General features: G+C 37.7%; 1 protein-coding gene across 1 annotated transcript; it reads right to left on the bottom strand.

The window, feature by feature from the left end:
• Positions 1 to 17,567: 17,567 nt before the first annotated feature.
• Positions 17,568 to 19,692, bottom strand: LOC105553234 (chromosome unknown open reading frame, human C17orf112). The gene is given in 5 exon segments (XM_011999213.1): positions 17,568 to 17,931; positions 17,933 to 17,965; positions 18,424 to 18,572; positions 18,685 to 18,771; positions 19,487 to 19,692. Coding segments are annotated over 5 exon segments (363 nt in total). The 5' UTR covers positions 19,548 to 19,692; the 3' UTR covers positions 17,568 to 17,898.
• Positions 19,693 to 19,941: the final 249 nt, after the last annotated feature.

The following is a 19,941-nucleotide window of genomic DNA, read 5'->3' as shown; positions in this document are numbered from 1 at the left end:
AAAATGCAAGTGGCCAGTTTACGTAATTATGTTAAAACAGAAAGTAAAACGATTTGAAGGCTTGTGTAATAGTTTGCAAAGTTCCATGACAATTTAAGTAGCACTGTGCGGTGGTCTACGTGACATGAGAGTGAACTGGCTGGCATGGAGAGGACAGATATAAGAGGACAGTTAGGAGTCTACTGCCTTCTGTCATAGGGCTTCAAATTTGTGGATTTCTCTGATTTCCTTTTCTCTTTTTTTGACAGAAGGAAAACTTTCAAAAAAAAAAAAAAAAAGCTCTATCCTGCAGGTTCCAAGCCTGCCTCATTCTTAAACATTTGTTTGTTTTTGTAACTTCTTTGGAGAAGGAAGAAAATTATAGTTCTTTTTCCAAACACTGCCATACATCCATCTCCCTTCTCCCTCCAGCTCCACTGTTCAATCCGTTTCCGTAACACTTCTTCACAACAAAATTTAATAGAGGACACCCTCTCTTAAATTAGGCTCTGCTAAATTGTTTCATTCAAGAACATCTAATGTGGATCTGTAAGTGTAACTCAAAAATTGGACTATTTTAGAAATGAGTCTTTTATTCTTGAAATTTCATTCATGATCTTAGAATTATTAAATGATAATCAACAATGACTTGCATTTGGCAAACACTACTTATTGTTTGAAAACCTTTACATGTCTTCAATATTTAGTTTTTAATTTTATTTATTGGTATTTCCAAAACCAGCCTTGCTATTCCCCCTCAGATTTCTCAGTAGCAGCTGGATAGTACCCATTTCAGAGGCCCAAGTAGCATTTTCATAAGGCTACTTGTGCTTCTCCACTCTATATGGCCTCATCTCCAATCTTCTAGGTTCTTATAATACCTAGTGCTTTTCTTTATTTTATCTAACATGGAAAAGTTAGGTAGTGGGGCAGGATGTAGTTGCCTAACATAAACAGCTGTTACTATTTATAATAGTCTTTACTTTTTACTTTTCCAATTTCTATCACTCATTTATCAATCTCTTGTATTAAATTATCTATGCTGAAATACCTAATTTTTCTGTTTTTCTTTATGAACTCTAATATACTACATGATTTAGCCTAATCCCATAGTTTTTTCTTACCCAAGTGTCAACCATGCAGTCTTTCAAATTTGAAATTCAGAAAAAGAATCATAGCTGAAAACTCATAGCTTCATTGAAACTCTGTTAGGTTGCAGGACTCCTGTAAATAGCACATTAATTCTTGATCCTATCATATATATCTTACTATGTGCTGGCCACTGTTCTAATACTTTATATATACGATTAGTTTATTTAACTTTTGCAGTAAACCTATCTTTTTGATATTGTTTTTATCCTCATTTCATAGATGAAGAAACTGAGGAACAAATAAAATAAATATCTTAGGTTATCTATCAGAGCTGGGATTTGATAGATCCAGATTGACTGTTAAACTCACCTAACACCAAAGATTGCCACAGTTTTTCTGTAAGGAACCATATCATAAGTATTTTTGGTTTTATGTTCCATACAGTCTCTGCTGTGGCTACTGGACTCTGCTTTTGTAGCAGAAAGATTGCCATAGACAAAATATATAAAGAATTGGCATAATTGGTTCCAATGAAACTTTACTAAAACAGGTGGCAGCTAGGATTTGTTCTACAGATCATAGTTTTCTACCCTAATCTAATTACTATGTTATATTGAGCAATAGAAATTTCCAGAATGTCATTTGACACAGCTGATTATTACACTAGCAGTCCAGTAAGGTAAGGTTATATTCCCTTTGATTGGTAAGTTTTTCTATCTTTTTCCCAAAATTACTTTATATCTGTTAGGATTCCTTTTTCTCCGTACATATAAACATCCAGAAATATCCCAGATATATCTTGGGTGTTGCTGCCAATGTTTGCATTTTAAAAACCTATATCTTATTAAATACATGTAGAAATGATATTTTCAGAGATAATTTGTTGTTGTTTTTTAATTTATCCTCTGAAGCATTTATTCTTTGAGTTACAAACAATCCAATTATACTCTTTATGTTATTTTAAAATGTACAATTAAGTTGTATTGACTATGGTCACCTATTGCGTTATTAAATAGTAGGTCTTATTCATTCTTTCTACTTTTTGGGACCCAGTAAGCATACTCACCTGCACGTCAGACACCCCACTACCCTTGACAACCTCTGGTAACCATCCTTCTACTCCCTGTGTTAATGAGTTCAATTGTTTTGATTTTTAGATCCCCAAAATAAGTGAGAACATGTGATGCTCATCTTTCTGTGCCTGGCTTATTTCACTTAAGATAATGATCTCCAGTTTCATCCATGTTGTTGCAAATGACTGGATCTCATTCTTTTTTATGTCTGAATAGAAATATGTATATGTACCACATTTTCTGTATTTATTCATCTGTTGGTGGACACTTAGGCTGCTTCCAAATTGTGGTTATTGTGAACAGTGCTGCAAAAAACATAGGAGTGCAAATATTTCTTTGATATATTGATTTCCTTTCTATTGGGTATATATCCAGAAGTGGGATTGCTAGATCATAAGGTACATCAATTTTTAAGTTTTTAAGGAACCTCCAAGCTGTTTGCCATACTGGTTGTACTAATTTACATTCCCACCAACAATGTACAAGGAGTTCCCTTCTGCACATCCTCGCCAGCATTTGTGATAGCCTGTCTTTTGGATATAAGACATTTCAACTGGGATGAGATGATATCTCATTGTAGTTTATATTTATACCTCTCTGATGATCCATCGTGTTGAGCACATTTTCATATGTCTGTTTGCCATTTGTATGTCTTCTTTTGAGAAATGTCTATGGAAAGATTTTGCCAATTTTTGGATTGGATTATTACATTATTTTTCCTATAGATTGTTTGAACTCTTTATATATTGTGGTTATTAATCCTTTGTCAGATGGATAGCTTGCAAATATTTGCACCCATTCTGTGGGCTATCTCTTTACTTTTGATTGCATCCCAGTGTGCAGAAGTTTTTTAACTTAATGTTAAAAACAGTTATATGCCCATTCTTTTTCACTTGATGTGATCCCATTTGTCCATGTTAGCTTTGGTTGCTTGTGCTTGTGGATTATTGCTTAAGAAATCTTTGCCCAGACCAATGTCCTGAAGATTTTGTCCAAATGGTTTCTTGTAGTAGTTTCATAGTTAGAGCTCTTAGATTTATGACTTTAATCCATTTTTATTTGATTTTTGTATATGATGAGCAATAGGGGTCCAGTTTCATTCTGCTACATGTACATCCAGTTTCCCCCGCACTATTTATTGAAGAGACTGTCTTTTCCCCAGGGTATGTTCTTGGCACTTTGTCAAAAACGAATTTACTGTGGGTATGGATTTGTTTCTGAGTTCTCTATTCTGTTTCACTGATCTGTGTGTCTTTTTTTGCTGGCATAATGCTGTTTTGGTTACAATAGCTCTGTAGTATAATTTGAAGTCAGGTAAAATGATTCCTCCAGTTTTGTTATTTTGCTTAGTATAGCTTTGGCTATTCTGGGTCTTTTGTAGTTCCATATCAATTTTAGAAATTTTTCTATTTCTGTGAAGAATATCATTGCTATTTTGGTAGGAGTTGCTCTGAATCTGTAGATTTGTTTGGGTGGTGTGGCCATTTTACCAATATTAATGCTTCTAGTATGTGAACATGAAATACTTTTTCATTTTTGGGTGTCCTCTTCAATTTCTTTTATCAGTGTTTTATAAGTTTTATTATAGAGACCTGTTACTTCTTTGGTTAATTCCCAGATACATTTTTTTTATTTGTAGGTACTTTAAATGGGGTTATTTTCTTGCTTTATTTTTCAGATTGTTAACTGCTGGCATACATAAATGCTACTGATTTTTGTACGTTGATTTGTGTTCTGCAACTTTACTGAATTTTTTTTTATCAGTTTCAAAAGTTTTATTGTGGAGACTTCAGGTTTTTCCAAATACAAGATCTTATCATCTGCAAACAAGGGCAGTTTGACTTTTCCTTTCTAATTTGAATGCCTATGATATCATTCTCTTTTCTGACTGCACTAGCTAGAACTTCCAATACTATATTGAATAACAATGGTGTCAGTGGGCATCCCTGTTGTGTTCCAGATCTTAGGGGAAAGGCTTTTAATTTTTCCCATTCAGTATGATACCAGTTGTGGGTCTGTCATATATGGATTGTATTGTGTTGAGGTATATTCCTTCTATCCCAAGTTTTTGAGGGTTTTTATCATGAAGGGATATTGGATTTTATCAAATGCTTGTTCAGCATCAATTGAAATTATTAAATGACTTTTATCCTTCATTCTGTTGATACGTTGTATCACATTGACTGATTTTCATGTGTTGAACCACTGTTGCATCCCAGGGATAAATCCCACTTGGTCATGATGAGTTATCTTTCTAATGTATTACTAAATTTGGTTTGTTGATATTTTGTTGAAAATTTTTGCATCAATATTCATCAGAGACATTGGCATGTAGTTTTTGTTTTGTTTTGATGGACCTTTGTCTGGTTTTGGTATCAGGTTAATACTTGCCTCATAGAATGAGTTTGGAAGTGAAGTATTTCCTCCATGACTATTTTTCAGAATAGTATGAATAAGATTAATATTATTTCTTTAAATATTGGGTAGAATTCAGCAGTGAAACCATTAGGTCCTGGGCCTTTCTCTACTGGGAGGCTTTTTTTTTTTTTTTTAATCACTTTGATCTCATTACTTGTTATCAGTCTGTTCAGGTTTTTGAATTTCTTCCTGGTATGATCTTGGTATGTTGTATATATCTTGGAATTTGTTTATTCCAGATTTTCCAATTTATTGGCATATAGTTGTTCATAGTAGCCACTCATGATCCTTTGGTTTTCTGCAATATCAGCTGTAATGTATCCCTTTTCATTTCTGATTTTATTCATTTAGATCATCTCTCTTTTTTTCTGTTAGTCTGGCTAAGGGTTTGTCAATTTTGTTTATCTTTTCAAAACAGCCAATTTTTTATTTCATTAATCTTTTGTGCTTTTTTTCATTTCAATTTCATTTATATTTACTCTGATCTTTATTTTTCCTTTCTTCTACTAATTTGGGGTTTCACTTGTTCTTGCTTTTCTAGTTCTTTAACCTGCATCATTAGATTGTTCATTTGAAGTTTTTCCTTTCTTGATGTAGGCACTTATAGCCTACACTTACAAACTTCCCTGTTAGTGCTGCTTTTGCTGTATCCCACAGGTTTGGTATGCTGTGCTTCCATTTGTTCCAAGAAATTTTTCAATTTCACTATTCCTTTCTTCAGGTCTTGACCTACTGGTCTTTTAGTAAGATTGTGTTTAATTTCCATGTATTTGTATAGTTTCCAAAATTCCTCTTGTTATTAATTTCTAGTTTTAATTGTAGTCAGAGAAGACACTTGATATTATTTTGATATTTTTGGAATGTTTAAAGACATATTTTGTGACCTAACATATGGTCTACCCTTGAGACTAATTCATGTACTGAGGATAAGAATGTGTATTCTTCAGCTCTTGGATAAAATGTCCTGTAAATACTCACTAGACTCATTTGTTCTATAGCTCAAATTAAGTCTGTTGTTTCTTTGTTAATTTTCTGTCTGGAAGATTGGTCCATTGCTAAAAGTGGGGTGTTGAAGTCACCAGCTGTTATTGTTTTGGGGCTGTCAGCTCTAATAATATTTATTTTAAATTTCTGGGTCCTCCAGTGTTGGGTGTATGTATATTTAGAATTGTTAGATCTTCTTGTTGAATTCATCCCTTTATCATTATACAGTGACCTTCTTTGTTTCTCCTTACAGTTTTTGTCTCGAAAACTATTTTGCTTGATATAAGTACAGCAATTCCTGCTCTTTTTTGGTTTCCATTAGCATGGAATATCTTCTTTCATTCTTTTATTCTCAGTTTATATGTGTCTTTATAGGTGAAGTGTGTTTCTTGTATGCAACAAATCAGTGGGTCTCGTTCTTTCATTCATTAGGCGAGTCTATGACTTTTGGTTGGACAGTTTAGCTCATTTACCTTCGATGTTTAATATTATTGATAAGTAAGGAATTACTCCTGCCTTTTTGTCATTTGTTTTGTGGTTGTTTTATGGTCTTCTTTCTTTCTTTCCTCCCTGTCTTCCTCTATTGAAGGTATTTTTCTCTGGTGATATGATTTAACTTTTTCCTTTTAATTTTTTTCCATCAATTATATGTTTTTTTGGTTTGCATGAGGCTTGCAAACACTGTCTTATAACCCATTATTTCAACCAGATAACAACTTAACACTTAACACTTTTTGCAGAGACAAACACACATGCAAAAAGAAAACTAATAAAAACTATATTCCTTAATATTGTCCCACCACTATTTAACTTTTTGTGGTTTCTATTTATGTTTTATTGTACTGTCTATGTCTTGAAAAGTTGTTGTACTTATTATTTTTGATTGGTTCATATTTTAGTCTTTCTACTTAAGCGTAGTTTAAATACCATGATATGGTTTGGCTGTGTCCCCTCCCAAATCTCATCTTAAACTGTAGTTCCCATAATCTCCATGTGTCCTGGGAGGGACCTAGTGGGAGTTAATTGAATCATAGAGGTGTTTACCCACATGCTGTTCTCATGATAGTGAATGACTTCTCATGAGATTTGATGGTCTTCTCAAGGGATTTCCTTCCTTTGTTTGGCACTTCTCCTTCCTGCCACACTGTAAAGAAGATGCCTTTCTTCTCCTTTGCCTTCTGCCATGATTGTAAGTTTCCTGAGACTTTTCCAGCCATTCAGAACTGTGAGTCAATTAAACCTCTTTTCTTTATAGTCAGTCTTGAGTATTCCTTCATAGCAGCATGAGAATGGACGAATACACACCACAAATATATTGTTATAATATTCTGTGATTTTCTGTGACTTACTATTACCAGTGAGTTCTCTATAATCAGATGATTTCTTGCTGCTCATTAATGTCCTTTTCTTTCTGATAGAAGAACTCCCTTTAGGATTTTTTTTATAGAATGGGTCTAGTGTTGGTGAATTCCCTCAAATGTTGCTTCTCTGAGAAAGTCTGTATTTCCTTTCTATGCTTGAAGAATATTTTTGCTGAATAGATTATTATAGAATATAAGGTTTTTGTCTCTTTTTTTTCCCTTCAGCACTTTAAGTATGTCATGTTACTCTCTCGTGGCCTGTAAGGTTTCCAGTGAAATGTCTGCCCCCAGATGTACTGGATCTCCATTGTATGTTATGTTTTTATTTTCTCTGGGGGCTTTTAGAAGCCTTTCTTTATCCCTGACCTTTGGAAGTTTGATTATTAAATGCCTTGAGGTAGTAGTCTTTGGATTAAATCTGCTTGGTGTTCTATAACCTTCTTGTACTTAGTTTTTGATCTTTTCTTAGGTTTGGGAAGTTCTTGTCTACTACTTTTCTGAATAAACTTTCTACTCCTATTTCTTATTCTACAACTTCTTTAAAGACAATTGTTGGGAACAAGCCCCCCCAAATCTGGCCATAAACTGACCCCAAAACTGGCCATAAACAAAATCTCTCCAGCACTGTAACATGTTCATGATGGCCACAACGCCCACACTGGAAGGTTGTGGGTTTACCAGAATGAGGACAAGGAACACCTGGGGCGGAAAACTGCTTAAAGTCATTCTTAAGCCACAAACAATAGCATGAGTGATCTGTGCCTTAAGGACATGCTCCTGGTGCAGTTAACTAGCCCAACCTATTCCTTTAATGTGGCCCATCCTTTCGTTTCCCATAAGGGATATTTTTAGTTAATTGAATATCTATAGAAACAATGCTAATGACTGGCTTGCTGTTAATAAGTATGTGGGTAAATCTCTGTTTGGAGCTCTCAGATCTGAGGGCTGTGAGACCCCTGATTTCCCACTTCACACCTCTGTATTTCTCTGTGTGTGTCTTTAATTCCTCTAGAGCTGCTGGGTTAGGGTCTCCCCAACCAAGCTGGTCTCAGCAAGTGGCGCCCATATGTGGGGGCTCAAATCCAGGTTGAAGGGTCACCGGAGCGATGGTTGGAGAACATGGAACTAGCTGGAGGACACCCAAGTACTCTTAAAGCAATCCCTGTGATAAGAAGGGGAGCTTGGAAGCGTCAGGGTAACAATGAGACAAGTGTGTGCTGTGGTTCGTTCTACCTTGGAACTTTTTCACACTGATGAGGAGGAAGGAGAGTATAGCAAAGTTAACAGAAGAGGTTACAGAACATGTTTATTTACCAGCTAAAACAAAAGTGACAAAGGAAGGAGAGGTTCATCCCTACCCTTTTGTATCCCGTCCTTATTATTTTGAAGAAAAAGACCCTCCAGATCTTTCTTTTCTGGAGGACACTGGGTGAAAAGTAGTTGCCCCAGTGACTGTTTGAGTGGCATCTCGAGCGACCACTCTTAGCTCTATTCAGGCAGGAATTCAGCAAGCAAGATGAGAGGGTGATTTAGAGGCTCGGCAGTTCCCTGTTAGAACACCCCCCTCCAGATCAACAGAGAAATATGATAGCTACATTTGAGCCTTTTCCTTTTAAATTCGAGAAAGCACATTTAGTTGATTATATCAAGGCCTGTGATGGTATCGGAGGTAATCTGTGTAAAGCTACTTTGTCAGCACAGGCAATGGCAGGACTGAGAGTGGATAAAGGAAATACTCCATTTCCTGGAGCTTGTTTTAACTGTGGGAAGCATGGACACACTAAAAAAGAATGTAGGAAAAAATCAGCGAGTCAGGCTGCAGATAGGGGAAAAAAGAAAACTGCTGAGCCTGAAATATGTCCAACATGTAAAAAAGGAAAACATTGGGCTAATCAGTGTCACTCTAAGTTTGATAAAGAAGGGAACCCGATTTTGGGAAACGCCATAAGGGGCCCATCCCGGGGCCCCGTTCTAAACCAGGGCATTTCCAGTTCAGGCCATTCCCTCACCCCCGTACAATGTCTGTCCCCCGCCACAGCTGGTGGTGCCACAGATTTATGCCACACAAAAGCTGTGAGCCTTGTTTGGGAAACCCCAACAAAAGGTCCCAACAGGAGTCTGTGGACCCTTGCCAGCAGGGACAATAGGATTACTTTTATGAAGGTCTAGTTTAAGTTTAAAAGGGGTGCAAATACATACAGGAGTCATTGATTCAGATTATAATAGGGAAATTCAAATTATTACATCTACTTCTGTTCCCTGGAAAGCAGAGCCAGGAGAGCGCATAGCACAGCTCCTGATTGTGCCATATGTGGGAATGGGAAAAAGTGAAACTAAACAAACAGGAGGATTTGGAAACACAAATAAACAAGGCAAAGCAGCTTATTGGGTCAATCAAATTACTGATTAACATCCTGCCTGTGAAGTAACTATTCAAGGAAAGAAATGTAAAGGTTTGGTAGATACAGGAGCAGACATTTCAATCATTTCCCTACAACCTTCCAGCATGGGCGTTATAGCCATCATGAACGTGTCACAGTGCTGCAGAGATTTTGTTTATGGCCAGTTTTGGGGCCAGTTTATAGCCAGATTTTGGGGTCCCTGTTACCAACAGATAATAACTCTTAGATTTGCCGTTTTGAGGCTATTTTCTGGATCCTGTAGACATGTTTCTCTTTTTTTGTTGTTGTTATGTATTTTTTTGTCTCCTTTGACTGTGTCTTTTCAAATAGCCAGTCTTCAAACTTGCTAATTCTTCTGTTTGACCAATTCTGCTGTTAAAGAACTCTGATGCATTCTTCAGTATGTCAATTTCATTTTTCAACTCTAGAATTTCTGCTTAATTTTTTTTTAACTATTTCAATGTCTTTGTTAAATATACCTGATAGAATGCTGCGTTCCTTCTCTTTGTTCCCTTAAATTTCGCTGAGTTTCCTCAACACAGCTATTTTGAATTCACTGTCTATGAAAGGTCAAATATCTCTGTTGCTTCAGGATTTGTCCCTAGTGCCTTACTTAGTTCTTTGGCGAGGTCATTTTTCCTGGGTGGTATTGATGGTACTAGATGTTTTTCAGTGTCTGGGCATTGAAGGGTTAGCCATGTATTGTAGTCTTCACTATCTTGGCTTATTCATAGCCATTCTCCTTGAGAAGGCTTTCTAGATATGTCAAGGGACTTGAGTTTTGTGATCTAAGCTGTTTCTGCTTTACAGAGAACCCCAAACACAGTAGCACTGTATTTTTTACAGACTCATAGACGTATCCTTGATGGTCTTGGACAACATCAAGGATAATTCTCTGGATTACCAGACAGAGACCCTTGTTCCCTTCCCTTACTTTCTCCCAAGCACACAGTCTCTCTCTCTGTTCTGAACCACCTAAACCTGGGTATGGAGTGATACAAGCACCCCTGTGACCACCACCACTATGACTGCATTGGTTCATACTTGAGCAAGCACAGAGCTGAGTCTCGCCCAAGGCCTGCTGTAACCGCTCCCTGGCTACTGCCTATGTTTGCTCAGGTCTCTGGGGCTCTACACTTATTAGTTGGAAAAGCCAGCCAGGCCTGTGTAACTCTCTTCAGAGCAGCAAAATCCCCCAAGCTCCAGATGGGTACAGAAGTGTCATATGGGAGTCAAGGACTAGAGTAAAAATCCATAGAATTCTATCTGGTATTCTATTGCATTGCAACTGAGCTGCCACTCAAACCACAAGACACAGTTATCTCCCATTTCCAAAAGCAGAGAAGCCTCACCCTGTAGTCACCACCACCCCAGGCTGCAAGGAGTACTGCCAGACTACCACTGATATTCCCTTAAGGCCCAAGGTCTCTTAAGTCAGCATGTCATGCCTGGGACTCATGCTTCAGGGCAGTGAGCTTCCTTCTAGCCCAGGGTAGCTCCAGAAATGCTGCCCAAGAGTCTAGTTCTGTAATCATGGACCCCAAGAGCCTGTTTGGTGCTCTACCCCACTGTGGTTGTGCTGGCACCTAAGGTGCAACACAAAGTCCACTTTACTTTTCCCTCTGCTTTTCTCAAGCAGAAGGAGTTGTGCCCGGCTGGTAATCTGCTGAGTCTCACCTGAAGCCAGCATTTCTCAGAGGCTCACCCAAGACTCTCGATGTAGTTCCTGGGTATTGCTGCTGGGTATTCAGAGCCCAAAGGCTCTGCAGTTAGCAAGTTATGTATGCTGGCAGAACTGGGTTCCTTCTTTCAAGGCATGGGGTTCTCTTCTCTTCTAGAAATGTCATCTGGGAGCTAGGGCCTGGAATGGGGGCCTCATAAATCTGACCAGTGCCTTATCCTCCTGTGGCTGAGCTTGTATCCTAAATGCAAAACAAAGTCATCCTCCCCATTCTTCCCTCTCCACTCCTCAAGTGGATAGAACAGGTCTCTTTTGAAACTGGAGCTGGGATTAGGGAGGGGTGATGCCTGAACTGCCTTGGCTTCCCCAGCTAGTGTCTCAGTATGTTGCATGCCCCTCAAACCACTGTCTCTAGGCTTAGTGTCAGCACTCAAACTCACCTAAGAGCTGCAGTCCTTATAGCCTTGATTGCCTTTCAAGTTTACCTGAAGATACAGAGTGCTGTAGCCCTGGGTGATGAGGTTTGCAGACACTCAACTTCCGATCACTGGGATAGGTGATCCCCCTTTGGATAGGGCTGGTTTAAAAGATCCCTCCATGGGCAGGTGCCAGCTGAGTATTGTCCAGTTTTCCTTTCTGCTCTAATAGGATGGCACTGATCTCCCTCCCCCAGAGTCCAGAAATGCATTCCACACCAGATCTCCATTCCAGGGGATGGTGTAAGTAGGGGCTTTGGTGATTCAGAACTGTTTCTATCTCTTCACTGCCTCTTTCATCAATATGAAGTTAAAACCTGGTATTATGAGTGCTCATCTTATTTTTAGTTCTTATGAAGGTGTTTTTTGTCTGTGTAGATAGTTGTTAACTTGGTGTCTTTGTGTGGGGCGGCGATCAGTAAAGTTTTCTATTTGGCCATCATGCTTCACCTCCTCCTCCCATAGATAATTTATCTACCTATTTGTAACATAGCTTTATGTTGGCTACAGACATCTAATGGCTATCTATAAATCTATGCTTGCATGTTTGTGTAGATCCCATGCTATGCTTAATTTGTATATGCATGGCATTGTCTAAATCTCAAGCCATTTAGGTCATGAAAGGTTTTTTGTTTGAAATCCCTAACCCAAGTGTCACTTTCCACAATGACAGGAGAATTTTCCCTAGACTCTGAAGGGAGCAGATATTAGTATTCTCTCTATAAATAATAATGATTTTTTTCTTTTTTCTATTTTACCTATTTTTTTCCACTGGACTTAAGGAACTGTGCTTTTTGTTTGTTTGTTTCTGCATTTTTTTATAAAACAAATTATGCACTAAAGTAGGAACCTATTATCTTCTTTTTCAGTAAAATACATCCACCGCATATTTAATCTTCAAAAGCCTGTATTTACAATTGCAGACAAGCTAGCTTTTCTCTGTAGTTGTTGGTTATGTGACTGAAGGGAAGTTGCAAGTGGTGCAATTTAGGATAATCTGTTTTTATTCATTACTGCATAATAGATGGCAGTTGGAGATTTCATATGGCCAACTCTGTTTTTGCATCCTAATCGTGCTAGACATTTGGTCTTCAAAGGCTAAAACAGAACCCATCACCAGAACTTTCCCTTCTGGATTACATAAGAATGTAGACATCTCTGGTAATAAATTTACTCTGACAGCTGCTAAAAAATTTACAAAGCTTGACAACATACTCTGAAAGCAAAGGAGAAAATAGAGACCTTGGTTGATTATTTACCTAAAACATGTATCTTTTGGGGAAACACACACACACAGAGAGAGAGAGAGATAGAGCATTTAAGTACGTGTATAAGAAGGCATTAAGATACTACTTTTTCTCCCACTTTGTGGCCTGTCTTTTAAGGTTCGTTATAGGAGACATCTCATTTTTCATGAGGAAAAGTAAAAATGACTTAGAAAAGCATGGTCTGCCTTTGGATTGCAATGCAAAGTCAATCCCTGCTCATTTTCCTTAGGGAAAAATTTAAGTTTTTCCATAGAGACAGACAAAGCTGAAGCAACCCCTTTGGCAATGATGTTTGCAGTCAATCTGGAGAGGCAAATGCATCACTGAAAGTGAATTTCTAAGCATCTCTCTAGTGTTACAAACAGATTAGCTCTCACAGTTACCTAGGCAGATGTGAATCTGTCCCACTTGCGGTCTTAATGCTTCCCTGTTGCTAATGATGTTCCAAGGGTATCAGAAAATGGAAATAAATGGCTGGCGTGGTAGCCGCCTGGAGCTGCCTTAAGTGCCAGCCCTGCTGGGTACCAATTGTTTGTTTGGTGGCTTTCAAAGTAAAGTGGAACATTGATTTGTTTAAACACTGCAATGCATTTGTATTTCTTATCCCCTCCCAAGCCATCATTTTCATCTCATTTAGAAGATGAGATCACACTGTATTTCATAGAGAACAGGTGCCATTCAGTGACTTGAAATATGACAGACTGATCTGTAACGATTTTCTACCAACTTATCTCTCAGGAGCACTTTTACACTGATACTGTGGAGCCCCTGACTATAAGGGAAGGGGATAAGAAGATGAGATTCAGGAAAACATGGAGTACTTAGACAGATATATTGGCTAATTTTCTGATTCTTTCAGTAATAACTTTTCCAAATTGGTAGCCCTGGGAAATTGTTATTTTTTTTCTGTTGATTTCTTCCTTTCCTTTATTCTTTTTCTTCCACCCTTTCTCCTTGTCTCCTAATCCTCTCTTTCCTCTTCTTCCTCTAATATGGTTTGGGTATTTGTCCTCTCTAATTTGTCTTGGGTATTTGAAATGTGATCTCCAGTGTTGGAGGTGGGATCTCATGGGAAGTGTTTGTGTCTTGGGGGCAGATCTTTCATGAATGGCTTGGTGCCCTCACCTCAATAATGAGTAAGTTCTAGCTCTATTAGTTTACATAGAGAACTGGTTGATTTAAAAGAATGTGCCACCTCCCCCTTGACTCTCTTATTCCCTCTCTCACCATGCGGCATGCCTCAGTTCCCCTTGCCTTCCACCCTAAGTAAAAGCTTCCTGACGTCCTGCCAGAAATGGATGCTGGCACCATGCTTCTTGTACAGTCTGCAGAGGTGTGAGTCAAATAGACCTCTTTTCTTTATAAACTACCCAGCTTCAAGTATTCCTTTATAGTAGTGCAAAATAGACTAACACATCCTCCATTTTTCTCTTAATATTTCTCTTCATATTTCTCTTCAGCTAATCTAGTATCCAGTTGCTCACAACATACTCATAATGAAGTACTCCAGAACAATAAACTCAGTCAGAACTTCGACTCCATACTTACAAATATACCTAACCAAGGAGTTGAAAGACCTCTGAAAGGTCCATTTACCAAAATATGATGCAAAAGAAAGATCTCTAAAGAGTTTTCTTTTTTCTTTCTGGTATGTTTTCAAATTTTCTACATAAAAAATGACCAACTCTCACAGTATCTTTTTTACTAGGCACAGTGGGCTGTCCCCAAACCCAGAGTACATATGTTCTCCTTCTGCAGGGGATTCATATGAAGCTGTTGTGGCAAAAAATCTCATAATCTTTCAAGCAAGCTACAAACTCCCAAAGACAGACTCACGTTTTGGGGCAGAAGGTAATAAATACATTTATTCAAATTAATTGCCCTGGCAGTCTAAACGTGTAGAATCTGAAATAGAGAATGCTGTTAAGGACAGGCTATCTTAGTAGTCTCTTGTACATAGAGTCAAAATTAATGGCAAACACAAGGTTACCCAGAAAGATACAGAAGAGTAATAATAAATAGATAAGGAGACTTTCTAATCCAACATTAGCTGGCTCAAATTATGGGCCATTGACTAAATTGTTTTTTTTTTTTTTTTTTTTTTTTTTTTTTTTGAGACAGAGTCTCACTCTGTTGCCCAGGCTGGAGTGTAGTGGGGCTATCTTGACTCACTGCAACCTCTGCCCTCCGAATTCAAGAAGTTCTCCTGCTTCAGCCTCCCAAGTAGCTGGGACCACAGGCACAAGCCAACATGCCCCGCTGATTTTTGTATTTTTAGTAGAAACAGTGTTTCCCCATGTTGGCCAGGCTGTTCTGGAACTCCTGGTCTCAGGTGATCCGCCCACCTCAGCCTCCCAAAGGGCTGGGATTATAGGCATCAGCCACCACGACTGGCCTAAAATTCTTAACTAAAGAGTGTTTCCTTAAAGCAAAAGTCCTTTCACATAGTTTAATAGATACCATTAACTTTAGACTTTGAATGAAAAAGATAATGTTTTAAATTCCCATAAGGTCACAAATGATCAAAACTTTCTGGGAAAGTTTTCCTGAGCTTATTTTCCTAACTTAGTGTCTACCCTGTCACCTGGCACAGAATGTGTTTAATATTTTTTACATCCTTCTCTTTATATTACCTATTTACTACCTTAAATGCCTGGGATTGTGTGACATTTTCTGAGGAAATGCCCTTAAGAAGCTTACAAATAGATGTATGAAGTAATACTTAAATTCATAAAATAAGCAAACTTGATTTATAAGCATAATAATTGTAATTAATTAACATATAATTTTTAATAAGTTATATTTTAAAAAATAATAATACCTAAAATAAAACTAAATGATGGTAAGCTCTGGATAAGAATCCGGGGAACTTTCAGAGGGGAGGTTAATTGAAACAAAACTTTGTGGTGAGTGTGGGCTTTGGTTCTGTGCAGTGCATATGATAGAGGAAGTTTAAAGGACTGATTGCATAAATCATATAGCAATGAGTGAGAAAATTATGAAAAAGTGAATAAACTCCATCTGGCAGAAGATACTAAGAATCATGGAGAAAAGGTTGCATAAGGCTGGCAGTGATTGTTGGAAGAGAATCTGGAGTATGAAGGTGAATAGTATAATTATGAATAGAAGTTCCAAAGGCTTTACACTAATTGGAGTGTTTGCCCAATCCAGGATCCCTTCTCTGGGGGGACTGGCCCCATCCGTCCATCCATCATTGGTATGAAACCATGGAAATTGTATTTATAAGATATGACTTTGAACACCATTTCCCAATTTCCTTCTTCCCCTTTCTTTTGGTAGAATATGGGAAATGAATACCTCATCTAAAATGGACAGGCATAAGTTGGATGTCAGATCTCAACAATTCTAGAAAGAAAAAAAAGGAAGTTAGGAGTATTCTAAACGGTTTGTTAGGCAACTAAACTGAGACCATGGAAAGTCCATGTTTAAAGTTATAGTTTGAGCCATATGCACTTGTAAAAAGGATGAATATTCTTGGGAGGGAAGGCAAACTGGAGAAAGAAGGAGAAAACATAATCCTTTTTTAAAAAAAGAAAAGATATTATAAAGCATACACAGAGAGATAAAAGATGAAAAATCATGGTTTTCTGGAAAAAACAGGAAAATTGATTCAGTTTCTGCCATATATCTGATCCCTGATCCAAGTTTTTTTCTAAATATTTCTCCTGATTTCTTCCTTTGGTTACTTTATTATACTTTATTATAACTTTGCATTCTTATATTGCATTTTTTTTCCTTTTTGTTTATTTTACTCGAAACAAGATTTTGTTATCTGAAACCAAAAGAGTTTGGACTGAGGTAGAAGTAACAGGAGTATGTAGACTGTATAAAAATAAGGTTGGCCAAGGAAAAGTAAAACCAATTGGAAAACATTTGAGAGGGAAGAAATGAGGGAGTCAGGAAGATACCTGAACTAGAAAGTAAGGGATCAATTCAAAAAACACTATAAAGAAATATTCAGCAATAATAAGTCAGTGATTATATGTGAAACTTCATAAAGACAAGTTGAAATTCACAAATGTGATTAAACAAGGACATATTCAGTCTACACTATGTATAATACCATAATATTGAATAATTAGATTAACCAATATAAGGAAGCCAGGATATTGTCCAAGTGATTTGATTTTGCAGGGATAATAAAGAATTTATTGGTGTTTTTATTAAATGTAAACTCAGTGAAGGTGGGGTTATGTTTGTTTTATTCATCATTATAGAGCGGTATTATAAGACTTACTTCTTAGTTCAGCTAAAAGCTGGGTTCTTGTCACACAACCATGAAAGATTAGGCTTGCAGACACTTTGAAGGGTGAGAAGGGCAGGGTTTATTGGGTGAAAAGGAAACAAAAGGAAACAGGGACTCTCAGTAAAGAAATAGTCCTGCTAATATGCTCCCCACCTCACAGGGTGAATCTCAGGTTACCACCCCAGATCAGGAGAGGCCAGGCTCCTCCCCACTGCAAACAGCATGAAATTCCTGAGGCTCCACTCCAGTGTATACTCCTCTAAGTGCGCAGGCTGGTCAGAGGTTCTTTGGGGACCTCTTTATACTTGGCTGTCTCACTGGAGCTTAGAAAAATGTGTAGTGGTTTATATTTGCTCAGCAAATATTTTTAAATAAAGTGTGGGTTTTTTATATGATAGCAGAACATTCACAATGACACAATGAGCAGGAAAAAAAAATAAATTATTTCATCCTCATTACTATATGAGCATTATGTTGGTGCTAGAAAAAATAAAATCAATGAAACACGGTAAACCCTGACAGAGGACCTTGCAGTCCTGGGGGGAAAAAAAAGGCAAAACTGAATGTACAGATACAAGGCTTATTGGCTCTTAAAACCTGAGAGTAGGAGGTTTTGGCAGAGGGTAACAGTTTAACTTCACGGGAATTTTTGCTTTTAATATATACTCTGTTAGCTTGCTCTATGTCATCTAAACAAGTATCAACTGTACTTGTATTTTGTAGTTTGATATCTAATGCATAAGTGTGATATGAGCACCTTTTCCCATTTGTAGGATTCAGGCTCAGTACTCATTCCTCATCAAGGTGCATCACCTCCAGCTGTAGAGCTGGCAATATTAAGTATCTCTGGTAATTTCTAGGAGCTCTCTCAGAGGTGTAGCTCACCTTGCAAAAGATCTAAAACACAAACAATAAGACACTGAGAAAAAAAGGATGGTGGATCCAGTTCCAGTGAGGAGGCCATCTGTCATGGAAAATGATGAGTCATAATTGAGGGGAACCCATGTCGTCAGTGGGAGAATCATATTAAACAGCAAGAATAAAGGGAAAAGGACAAAATGAAAGAGGAGAATGAGCTGAGAGGATTCTAGTCATGATGGTACCACAGTTAGAGAAGAGTAGGTTATAAAGATGAATTCAGATAAAAAATATTCAATGGTGAAGTCATACTTGCACTCAACATGAATGCAGTGCTGTTTGCTGTGTAGATACAGCATAATGGAGCTCTGTATGGTGAAACATACAATGTTATCCATAAAAATTGACCAGGTTACTCTACAGGTATGTCTATATTCATGTATTCAATAATTATTCATCAAATGCATAATATATGCAAGACATTTTTCTGAGAGATTTATCAGTCTAAGAAAACTCTGCCTTTGAAGTAGAAATTATCAAAGTTTATAAAAGAGACGCACTCACCTTAGTTTGAAATTTCCAGAATAAATTTCTTTTGTACTCTGGGAAGATCTTACCTAAAACAAATTCATCTCTAAAGAATGGAGAAGCTTCTATTCTATCATTGTCAAGGAAAACTCCAGTTAATATGAATGAAGGCTCCAATCTCATATCTGTGCACAAGAAAGAGAAAAGGAAAGAATGGAGAGGAGGTCAGAAAACAGTGGGGTGGAAATTAAAATCCTCATTTAAAAAATCTAAGAAAAACATGAGGGAAGCAATTACTCTGCATGTTTCCCAGCTGATTCACAGGAGATTCATGATTAGAGTTGGCCAGAGGAGGTGAAGGCATGGACTCTGCCGTGCTCCTTCCTGGAATTAGATGATATGGATGAGTAGTTCTCCCTTTGATGGAGTCCACATCATTTCCCCTGCTGTCCCTCTTGCTGGAAATGTCCCCCAGCTAACACAGGGCTTCCTCTGCTGTGACTGCAAAGCTGAGCTGCTGGCAGGGGGCAGATTGCTTTCCACAGAGGAGACCAGATATGGTTTCTTTGCTGCTATGGTAGCTACTCGGGCAGCATCTCCTTTGGAAGAGATTCCACCCTAAACCCTTTAAGGCTGGGGAAAAGATAAATGCTGCAGCTTAAAGTCAAAGAAATTCCAAGCTCCTTGCTCCAGAGAAGATTAAGTCAGCAGGAAATCCAAATAATGAGAGCCCCGAGGAACTATTCTGAAAATCAGAGGAAACTGAAAGAAAAACTTAAAATAACATCTCTTTTAAAGGAAAAGAAAAACAACAGGAGGTTTAATAAATTTATATGGCCTCTCACTGCATTGTAAACATTTGAGAAGATAAGTAAACAGAAGAGGGAATGGTGTAAAGGAGGAAAAAATATAGATGGTTCTTACAACTCTGCAGCATCTGCCAACACAAATTACAGTGCAGACCAGACTGGTGAATTTCTCTGGGGACTTCCCAGAGTGTGAAAGAAGGGAAATGGGGAAGGAATAAGATCTGAGTTTCAAGGGAAAGAATGAAAAAAATTAAATTTTTAAAAGTTTGCTTTTCTAGTCCCTGAATTACCATCAGAAAACGCTACAACGTTGCATTTAAGGGAAGTAAGTATGTATGCTAGAGATGCCATTGAAGAAGGGACGAAGCAGTGCTTGACTATCTGAAGCTGAGGAGTTCTGAAGATCTTTACCCAACCTCAAACTTGCTGGTGCTCATGTCTCTGTGGTTCTGAAGTAGAGCTAGACTTCAATCTCAGTGTCATGTCTTTATTCATTTAGGCCTGGAGGGAGGACAGAGGAAGAACCTTGCCTCTGTAATTTGGACTTCTGCTATTCTGTCACAATTGCTGCCTTGTTGTTTTGTGGGTTTTTTTTTTTTAATCATTTTTTTTTCTGGCAGTTGCACAAGAATGTCCAGGAACCATATGGCAGAATGAGTTTTCATTTCTGTGTTCTTTAATCCAAGTTCAAGATGCTGCTCGTGAAACCTAATCATAGATCTTAAAAACCCTCCTTGTCTCTCTC

Source organism: Mandrillus leucophaeus, unplaced genomic scaffold (genome assembly GCF_000951045.1).
Source record: "Mandrillus leucophaeus isolate KB7577 unplaced genomic scaffold, Mleu.le_1.0 Scaffold59, whole genome shotgun sequence".
NCBI lineage: Eukaryota > Metazoa > Chordata > Mammalia > Primates > Cercopithecidae > Mandrillus > Mandrillus leucophaeus.
The sequence above is the reverse complement of the archived record's forward strand: the minus strand, read 5'-3'. Positions and strand labels throughout refer to the sequence as shown.